Below are 10,874 nucleotides of genomic sequence, written 5' to 3'. Positions count from 1 at the left end.
TTTGTTGACATGTTTAAAGAAATTTGTTGACATGGTGAAAGAAATTTGTTGACATATTGAAATGAAAGTAGTTTGATTAGAATTTTTTGACAAGTTGAAATTGGATTGAAATGTTGCATTCAATATGCAGGTATATCGAAGATGAGCGAGGAAGGAGTTCGTAAGCATTGCACCCCAAGTGCAACAAACCCGTTCCACTTCACGTGCAATTATTGTGGGCACATTACCAGGGGAGGGGGAATCACACGGATGAAGTTACACTTAAGTGGAAACGATCCGAAGAAAAACGTGAAGGCATGTACGAGTGTTCCTTCACAAGTACGCACGGAGATGTTAGCGTTACAAGAGGCGACGGTCCAAAAGAAGAAAAACAAGGGCGTCCTTCAAGAAACCGTAGACGACCACGTGGCCGGACGCTTCGGTCCGACTCACGTAGAGCTTGACCCCGACCAACAATACGAACGTGATATGATGCAAGCTCTTAAAAGAAGCCGTCAAGAGACACAGCCAGATGCTTGTAGATCCGGCCCTGGTGGGGGTTCAGGGATTTCACCACCACCTCATTTTCGGCCAGATAGTGGACGACAACCTACGATCCCGGAAATCACAAATCCTAAATTGAAAGAGCGTCTAGGAACAGCTGTTAGCAGCTACGTCATCCACGAGAACATCCCAGCCGCCAAAGTGAAGTTGCCGCATTTTTGACACATGATCAATGAAGCTGTGGCAGTTGGTAAGTCTCGTGTATTTGAATTTTTGAACTACCGGTTTTAATTTGACAAGTATTGTGGTGTCTAACTGTTCTATCATTTCAAACTTTACATGTCCAGGTATTCCGCTTCCGACTCCGTATGAGATTTATAACACGTACTTGAAAGCAGAGGTTGCATCCGTCAAGAAGTACATCCATCAGCAACGGGAAGTGTGGAAGGAATATGGTTGCACCATAATGTCGGACGGATGGACGGGACCTACGCGTTTAAGCATCATAAATGTTATGGTGTACTCGGAAGGTAAGACTGTTTTTTTGAAGTCAGTTGATGCGTCAGATGAGATCAAGAACTATTTGTACATCTATAAGATTCTGTCGCCCATTGTGAAAGAAGTCGGTGAACACAATGTTGTTCAGATTATCACTGATAATGGTTCGGCTTACAAGAAAGCCGGATTGAAACTCGCTCGTCGATATAATCTGTACTGGACTCCGTGCGCCGCACATTGTATTGACTTGATGCTCGAGGACGTTGGAAAACGAGCGACTGTCGCCGATGTTGTTAAGAATTGTAGAGACATCACGAAGTTCATCTACAATCACGAGATTGTCAGCTCGAAGATGCGAGAAGAAGGACAAGGAGAGCTAATCCGTCCCGGTCCGACGAGATTCGCCACGAACTACTTGGCCCTAACGAGTCTCAAGAGCAGGTCGACCGAGGTTGAAAAAGATGTTCACGTCGGATTGGTGGGACTGATGTTCCTTACGTCAAACTGCACCTGGGCAGTTTGTGGAGTCAAAAGTATTGGACAGTAACTTTTGGCTCCATATTGATAGCGTGTGCAAGGTGTTCGAACCTATGTACTCTGCTCCACGTCTCGTTGATACAGAAGTTGTTCCCACGATGGGCTTGCTGTACCACGTCTTCGATTTAATGAAAAAGAAGTTGGAAAGCATCCCAAACAAGCAATGGGTGGTTGACATTGCGGTTCAGAGATGGAATAGACAACTTGACCATCCGTTACATTGCGGTTCCCGATGTTCATATCATAATGTCATATTTACGGAGTTTCTTCATTTTGTTAGGAGAATGGTGGGCGATGTTTGGAATTCAAACCCCCACGTTGAGAAAGTTGGCGATGAGAATCCTTTCTCAGACCGCATCATCATCGGCGTGCGAGCGAAATTGGAGCACGTTTGCACTTGTCCATACTAAGCAGCGGAACCGACTGGCGTATAAGCGACTTGAGGAACTCGTCTTTTGTAGCTACAATATGAAGCTACAATTACGAGATATCCAAAACGACGCCGTCGACAGGAAGGATCCGTTGGATATGATCCAAAGATCAATGGAGATAATGGGTGACAATGTCGACGATGATGAACTCCTACAATGGATCCGCCCAGTTCACCTCGACGATGAAGACCGGAACCCCGACCCAAACGTCGCCTCACAAGCCCGGGCGGAAGGTGTTGATGTCGACACCGTCTTGAGCGAAGATGTCGGTCATACTTCGCATGGATCATCAGACGATGGACGTGGTCCTAACGACGGTGACGATGGTGGAGACGGTGGTGACTTTGGCAGTTATCCAGCTAGTCAAGACGTTGGTGGTGGTAGTGGTGGTGGTGTTGGTAGTGGTGGTGGTGGTGGTGGTGGTAGCCAACATTACGAGCCGTGGACTATGGAGCAAGGTTATCAACCCACGCAAGATTCTGATCACGGGTCACGACGTCAAAGATCTGATAGGTTAGTGTATTCGCATTTATTCATGTCGGAGTTCACAAACAATGTACGTATGATGAATATGGAAAGTAATATATTACATGCTTAACAGACCCGGAGAGTACTTTGACTTTGAGACCGGATCGTATTACGGTGGAGGAACACAGAGAGCGCCCATGCATTACATGTCTTCTGGTAGTGAATACGGCGGTGACTTCCAGCAAGGATATGGAGCGTACATGTCATCTGGCAGTGAATACGGCGTCGATCACTTGATGTCTCAGTTCGACACAATGTCATTCACCACGTCAGACACACAGAGTGACGGTTCGTATACTTGTCCTTCCTACCGTTATCCTAATCCGATAGGAGTGCCACAGCCACAGGTGAATTCGCAAGGACGTGGACGTCGTATGTACGGTGTACGCGTAGATCGCACTAGGACAAAAGACGTTATCCGGTGCGACGAATGTCGCACCTAATGCCTCAAATGTCGCACCTAATGGTTTATTAGGTGCGACAATAGGTGCGACACTGTCGCACCTGATAACCCGTCGCAGAAGGTATTGGGTGCGACATGTCGCACCTAATAGGTACCCCATTAGGTGCGACATTTTCAGGTGCGACTAATCGCACCTAATGCCCAAGTTATTTTCCTGCCAAATTTTATAGAATTGGCGGGTAATGGCATATCGGGTGCGACATGTCGCACCTGAAAGTTTTCGCGCCATGGTATTCGGTGCGACAATGTCGCACCCAATACGTTTGTTTAATTAAAAAAAAATACAAAATTAAAAAAAGTAAATTAACAAAATAATATTAATTAAACAAAATTCTAAATGAATTAGAAATAATATTCTAAAAATAGAATTCTTAATTAAAAATACAAATTCTTTACAAAAAACGAAAAAAAATGAATTCCTATTTTTTTTTCTTATAAAACTTATCGATAGTAGAATTTCCTCTGCCGAATAAGTTGCCAGAACTTCGAGAACCGCTTCCTCGTCCTCGTCCACCGCTGCCTGACGCGCTGCCGCTCGTTCCGCCGCTTCCGTAAGGACGATCTCGCAAGTAATCCATAGAACCTGGCGTGGAACCTGGCGTCTGCTGATCCGTCCCACCTGGTTGCGATGCAGGCGGAGGTTGAGGAGTCGTGGGAGGCTGGTTGTGCTGCTGGCTGAGGAAGGCGATCTGTTGCCGCATCAGTTGCAGCTCGGCTTGTTGGGCATCCATCTGAGCTCGCATCTCGGCAACCAATGGATCGGTCTGAGATGACGAACTTGACGAGCATCCATCTAGCGTTTGGGCAACACCCAACGATGACCTTGGGATCGAAGGCCCTAAACCGACTTCCCAGTCTCTGCGCACTCCCAAAACATCGCGCATCGCGTACATCTCCGCATCTTCTTGGGAGATCACGATGTTTTGCTCCTCCGCTTGCCGCAAAATATCTATCGTCTGGGCGGTGACTTGATCCTTCAAAATAAAACCACAAAAAACTTATAAGATAAGAAGAAATAAAGTAATTAAATATAGTAAATAAAAAAAATTAACTTACGTATTGCGTCTTCGCGAAGTCCGTCGTCCACGATCCCTTAGCGTCCTGGTGTTTTTCTAACCATATCGCTAAAGCCGAGCCTATACTCCCATCTTCTCTTCGCTGTAATTTTTCAACATTAAAATATGAATCACATATATATTATATATTAATTTTAAGAGACTTACGTTCCTCGAGCGATGACCAAAAAAACTAAGCGAGCCTTGCCTCGCCTTCGTCTTCTTCATCTTCGAATTTTCCCGGTTGCGGAGAGATTTCGCCTGCAAGACATAAATACGTGAAGTTTAATTTTAAGAAATTCGAATAATCATCGGAAGTTCAACTCATACCTTATGCTCTGGCGAGTCGAACACCTCTATTGCTTTCAACCAGGCTTCCTGGTTGTAGCCATCGGGAGTTTCACTTTTAGCGAGATCCTTACTCCCGCAAAATGTCTTGAAGAAGAGCTGCGACAACCTCGACTTCTGGCCACGACGCATCCTCTTCGCATCGCGAATGATAGCCATATCAATCTCGTTGCGAATAGGATCTGCAGGCACAAGCTCGCCACTCTCGGGATGTGCATAAACGAAGTTATACTCGTTATGAATCGAGTTCATAAGAGCCGCCACACTCTGCGCAGGCACATGATTCCAGTCTGGGAGGTCGACTGGAATGGTACTCTTGATCAGGTTTCCTAATCGGTTTTGGAACGTCCCGATCAACGGATTTTGCTCCCTGACGTCTTGGTAGAACGCCTGCGCATTCTGATCGTAGCGAACTGTGTTCGCTCCAGGGGTCCCAACACGAGCTCTCGCAGAAACGACGCCAGTCGTTGGTCCCCGCTTCTTCCTCGGCATCTGCGGGGGTTCTCCTCCTGATGGGTCCTGACCTGAAGTAGACATCCTGCAAAATGAATTGTAGTTAGTATGTTTAATTACTATGTAATTACTATTCGACGACTACGGTTATTACATGGTGTTAGTCATTCATCGTTGTCACTCGATGTAATGTTAGTATCGACATCAACATCGTCTCCCTCAAAAACGGCAAGCGCCTCATCTTCTTCATCCACTTCTTCATCATCTTCAACGACATTAACAAGCTCGGCCGTAGCAGTTTCGTGTCGATGATTAAGACGGTCGATATTTGACAATTCTGTTGTCAATGGAATCGATCCTGAAGTGGTTGGATCAACTTCAGGAATGTCCCATATCCCACGTTGATTGCATTCCTGAACGATTTCCCATTCGCGACCCTTAACGAGATCTTGGATGTAAAACACTTGTTTCGCTTGAGTCGCGAGTATAAACGGCTCTTCTGTAAACCACTCTTTGGCGGTATACGAACTCGTTGCTCCGGTGGTCTTATCAACGTGCACTATACGTCCTGCATTGTACTTGTCACCATACCATATGCATTTGAACAGTACGACACGACAGTTATGTGTATAGTTCAGCACGATTACGTCTTCCATTCGACCGTAAAAGTTGAAGTCGTTCAGGGGCACACAAACACCGCTATTCTGGGTGATTCGTTGGTTATCACGACGACGAGTGATGAACTTCACGCCATTCACAAAGCAACTCGGATACTGATGAGCAATTTGCATAGATCCCGTAGACAACGCGTAAAGTTCTTCAGACACGTCGAAACCACTAAAGCTGGCGGAAATATCATCTCAAGCTTACACAATATCTCAATGATTGAATCTTGCGCTTTTTCGAGATCGTCCACTCTCAGGGTTCTAGAACTGATCAACTTGAAAAAGTTGCAGAGCTCTGAGATCGTCTCTTGTATCGGTTTTGGCACAAAAGGGCGAATACCATCAGCCAACAGCCTCTGCATGATCACGTGACAATCGTGCGACTTCAAACCTGTGAGTTTCCCGTCAGCAGTTACATTTTTCTTCAAATTTCCAGCGAGCCCGTCTGGGAATTTAACAGATTGAAGGAACTCGGTAAACCGGTGTCTCTGCTCAAGCGTTAACGTGTACGCTGCTGGCGGTTTGTACCACCCATTCCTTTGTTGTCTCAAGTGCAGAGAAGACTTGATTTTCAAGTCCATCAAGTCAAATCTCGACTTCTCCGTATCGTAGTTCTTCTTTTCCAAGCTGAGCATCGTCCCGAGAAGATTCTCGCACACGTTCTTCTCTATATGCATGACGTCCATGTTGTGCTTCAACTCCAATTCTGACCAGTAAGACAACTTATAAAAGATGCTCTTTTTGGTCCAATTCAATTCGCACTCAGCACGTTTTCGTTTACCGATATTCTTGCCGGTTTTCGTGGAAGACACACTAGTCAACTGATCGAGTATGTCTTGCGCAGTCAACTTGACAGGTTTCAGGCGCTTCTCGTGACGATTTACGTAGTGATCAGTGCTTTTCCTCAATCGGTGAGGCGTAGGCAAGAATCGACGATGGTCATAGTAGACAATCCTGTTTCTAATTTTCATAGATGGCGTCTCAATGTTGCACGTGGGGCAAGCAAGATACCCTTGGCCACTCCATCCCGACAAATACGATCGAGCCGGAAAGTCGTTTATCGTCCATAGAAGCGCGGCACGCAACCGAAACACTTCATCGTTCGCCCCGTCTCGCACTTGGAATCCATTAAATTACACTAAACATGTTACTAATTAATTTAATATATTACTTTTAACTTAATTAATCTAATCTAACATGTTACATATTATTAAAAAATTTGACAATTACTATACGTTACTATTTTCATCAAAGTTATATTTTCATCTAATCTAACATGTTACTATTTACATATATATTACTAATTAATCTATATGAAATAATCTAAAAATATTAAATAATGTAAAAATATTACTAATTACAAATAACTAACCTTTTCCGAGGCGACGACGAGGCAACGAGATACGACGCGGGGCTGCGAGTGACCAAGCTGCGGCGAGGTCGGGGATGGGCTGCGGCAAGTCGGGGACGAGCTGCGGCAACATACATCGTGAAATAAATTAATAAGAATACTCACAAATCTCAATCAAGTTATTTTAGGTGCTTAATTATTCGATTTTTTTTATATAGTTCATTTATTGATATATTCTTTATATTTGTCCTTTTTTCATTTTCAATATTTAATTCAAAACTACAACACTAGCAAAATATATCTAACACCCAATTTCATAGAAGATAGTATACGATCAGCAATTTAGAATCTGGTGACTCGTTTTTTTTTCACTATTACTAGAAAGCTCACATTTCTCTAGTACAGAAGTTTTTTTTTTCCTTTCCCTAAAAGACAATATTGTTTGAAACTGAAAGTGATAACATTAATACCGATTCAATAGTGAACGTCTCATCTATATAGCTAATCAGTCAATCATACTACTCCATGGATCTGGATATATTTCAGAGCAATTCAAATTACGGCAATTGATTGTATACTTGTATATATTGTAGGCGGGGCGGAGATGGTCGCGTTCAGCAGAGATGGTCACGAGCGGCGGGGCGGAGATGGTCGCGGACGGCGGGACGGGCCTGGTCGGAGAGAGACAGATTGAGAGAGAGAGGGTGAGACAGAAAGAGAGAGAGAGAGAGAGAGAGAGAGAGAGAGAGAGAGAGAGAGAGAGAGAGAGAGAGATAGAGATAGGCGTACCTTGGAGGACGGTGAGATTCACGGCGGAGAGGACTCACGGCTCGAAGTTCAACAGGGGAAAAGTGGTGGTGCGTCGCAGGGGGCTGTCGGAGGAGACTCGGAAGCGGGTTCAGCAGAGATGGTCACGAGCGGCGGGGCGGAGATGGTCGCGGACGGCGGGACGGGCCTGGTCGGAGAGAGACAGAATGAGATTGAGAGAGAGAGGGTGAGACAGAAAGAGATAGAGATAGAGAGAGAGAGAGAGAGAGAGAGAGAGAGAGAGATAGAGATAGGCGTACCTTGGAGGACGGTGAGATTCACGGCGGAGAGGACGCAAGTCGCCGGAGTGGAGGCTGGTCGGAGAGAGAGAGAGAGAAGAGAGAGTTAGAGAGTGAGAGAGTGAGGTTGGGCGAAGAAGAAGACGCTCGGGTATATAAATACCCTAAAACTATTAGGTGCGACATTGTCGCACCTAATAGTCATAAGTGTCGCACCTAATATGACTTTTAGGTGCGACACTGTCGCACCGAATGTGAAATTCCAGAACCCAAAACATTCGGGGGGAACTTCTGACCGTTTTAAATTTTTAAACCCATTAGGTGCGACACCAGTCGCACCCAATACCATTAGGTGCGACAGATGTCGCACCTAATAGTATCCGGTGCGACAATTTCATATCAGGTGCGACGCTGTCGCACCTGATAGCCATAATCATCAGCGAAATTTTTAGGCGCATGGAAGACTATCGGGTGCGACATGTCGCACCTAATATGTTCTTAGGTGCGACATTTAGGTGCGACATGTCGCACCTAATACCCTTCCGCACCCAATATGTTAATTTGTAGTAGTGTCGGTTCGGTGCCGAGCACATCATAGCATGTGCACAGGGATGCCCACTGATAAGTACAGCTGTAGGGTACGATCAAGCCGACTACGACAGACATGTTCAAAACTTCCAACAATCGTACCAGGGAAATTTCACTTGGTCTCAGTATTGCGAGCTTCAAGAAAACCAACCGAGTTTTATCCAACCGGGACGTCCATCGGGATTCTATTGATACATTTTTTTTAATATTGTAACTATATGGTTGTGAAACATATTTATTTTATGAACAAATGGAACATTTATGCTAGATATGTATGATTTGAAGTGTTTTAAATTTGAACTACATTTAAAAATATATATATATATATATATATATATATATATATATTTATGTGTTTGTTTCGCCACATTATTTCCGTTCGGTTTTCCGTCGGCACGTCGGTTTTCCATGGAAATCGGCATTTGAAAACGTCATTTTACTTGCCCTTTTCCACAATTTTTCCGTTGGAAATTCCATCGGCATGACGATTTTCCGTAAATCAGGAGGCTCGAAACGGCAACGAAAACGGCATTTTTTTCCTTGACTAAAACAGTTAATCTAATTTATTTCGGCTTAAGGGACTATTTTTTTAGTAAATGAAACTTTTTTCTAGAATCTTAAAAGAAGCTACGAGATTGGCTATTTGCAACAAATTCTTTTAATAAAATAAATTCAAAGTCTAATGGTTCTTTTGGCTCTTGAAATATTGGACTAAACGGTTTGTTTTAAGCTTAATCAATGATTGAAATGTCGGGGAATATTATCGTTTTTTGTAGATATGTCATTTTTCAAAGTTATTGGACGACGATGTGTTTGTTGTACGTTATGGTGCAATATTTCGCTGAAATTTTTTCGTTTATGCGATGAACTAATGTTTTCGGAGAACTAGCGTTTAAAGTTTGCGTTGTTTTGTAAAAATAAACTTGATGGAGAAGAAGAATGGAGGAGAGAGAGTTTGATGTTTGGATATTTGTACTGTGATTATGGATGGCAACGGGTACGGGTCCGATCGGGCCCACTTATTATGTTATTAGGTACCATTAAAAAATAGAACCGGACCCGTTTATCCGTTTTTTGGAGCGGACTGAGTAACGAGTATACCCATCGAATAATGGACAAGAAAGTATCGGATCTGTTACCCGTTTGACGTTTACGGAGACCGAGTCGGATAGACCTGTTTATCTGTTTACATTAAAAACAAAAAAACAAACAAACAATCAAATAAAATACAAAGAATATTATAATACATATCACTACTCTTGTAAAACTAATCTTATTTTTACTGTATTATAATCATACAAACAGTATTATGATATGTACAGCTTCAGCTTCAGAGTACAACATAATGCATATATATATATATATATATATATATGCATTACTATAAAAAAAATATTTACACAATATCATAATACAACCAAGAAATCGACTACCGTTACCGGTGTCATACCGGAACTCAGATTTTGCAGGATTACCGGGAGATAGTATTGGTTTACCGGGGTATCCAGTGAAACTGAGGGTAAATCGTGCCGGTGAACTTACCGTTACCTTGTGTTTTACCGTCAAATACCGGACTTACCGATAGGGTATCCAGTGAACAAATAATTTATAAAATGTCATACATATTACATACCATAGGCTAAAAATTAAAATGACTTACAACATCTTTATTTCATAATCAATTTGAAATAGTTCACCACAAACCTAATGAAAATACTTTAACACAAACGTAATTAAAATAGTTCAACAATCTACCAAATATCCAAGTGTTCAACCAAAACAACCCAAGAAATGACTACTCCGACAATATCTATCGGCTAATGGTCATACAATAATCGTACCAACTCAAAAAATGAGCGTATGAAGTTTGATACGTTTCAAAATGGTAGTCGTATTCTCCATTGAGTCATACTTGTAGAGAAAGAATATGTCGAAAAGCCTTGTTGCGGTCAGACTGGTGTAATGATGGGAGGTGGTGGTATACAATATTGGTTGTTGTGGTAAGAAGAAGACCCTTCATAATACGGGTACGAGTACCTCGTGTCTCGAGGAGTAATTGCCACTGATCCGAAGTTGGTCGACAAGTCATCAACGTCATTGCTAGACGTAAATGACATGACATTGTTCATACCTCCGTCGTGCCTGCCCCCATAACCTGTGTAAAAAAAAGTAGGGTAGAAATGGTTATAGTCTTCATCACTTGGTACGTATACACTGCCACCACCACCAGTATAGGAGCCTCCACGTCCGTCACCACCACCACCAACACCACTATAGGAGCCTCCTCCATATTCACCACCAACATATGAACTTCAATCATCACCACCCCCTCCACCTCCACCTCCTCCGGAACCTCAACGTCCTCCATCACCACCATCATCGCCATCGGAAACAGATCTGTCGCTAGATTCGCGTTGAGGAAGAACTT

General features: G+C 43.3%; 1 protein-coding gene and 1 pseudogene across 1 annotated transcript; both read left to right on the top strand.

The window, feature by feature from the left end:
- The first annotated feature begins 847 nt into the window (after nucleotides 1–847).
- Nucleotides 848–1,717, top strand: LOC149380632 (uncharacterized; annotated as a pseudogene).
- Nucleotides 1,718–1,806: 89 nt separating this feature from the next.
- Nucleotides 1,807–2,432, top strand: LOC149380631 (uncharacterized). The gene is made up of 2 exons (XM_089630422.1): nucleotides 1,807–2,319; nucleotides 2,376–2,432. Exons 1-2 carry the CDS (start codon nucleotides 1,813–1,815, stop codon nucleotides 2,430–2,432), a joined length of 564 nt encoding a protein of 187 aa, XP_089486548.1. The 5' UTR covers nucleotides 1,807–1,812.
- The last annotated feature ends 8,442 nt before the right edge of the window (nucleotides 2,433–10,874 follow it).

The sequence above is a fragment of the Urtica dioica genome, chromosome 11 (genome assembly GCF_054948205.1).
Source record: "Urtica dioica subsp. dioica isolate 48M chromosome 11, U.dioica_male_clone48M_v1_H2, whole genome shotgun sequence".
Classification (NCBI taxonomy): domain Eukaryota; kingdom Viridiplantae; phylum Streptophyta; class Magnoliopsida; order Rosales; family Urticaceae; genus Urtica; species Urtica dioica.
Note: the sequence above shows the minus strand (reverse complement) of the source record. Positions and strands in the feature narration are given on the sequence as shown.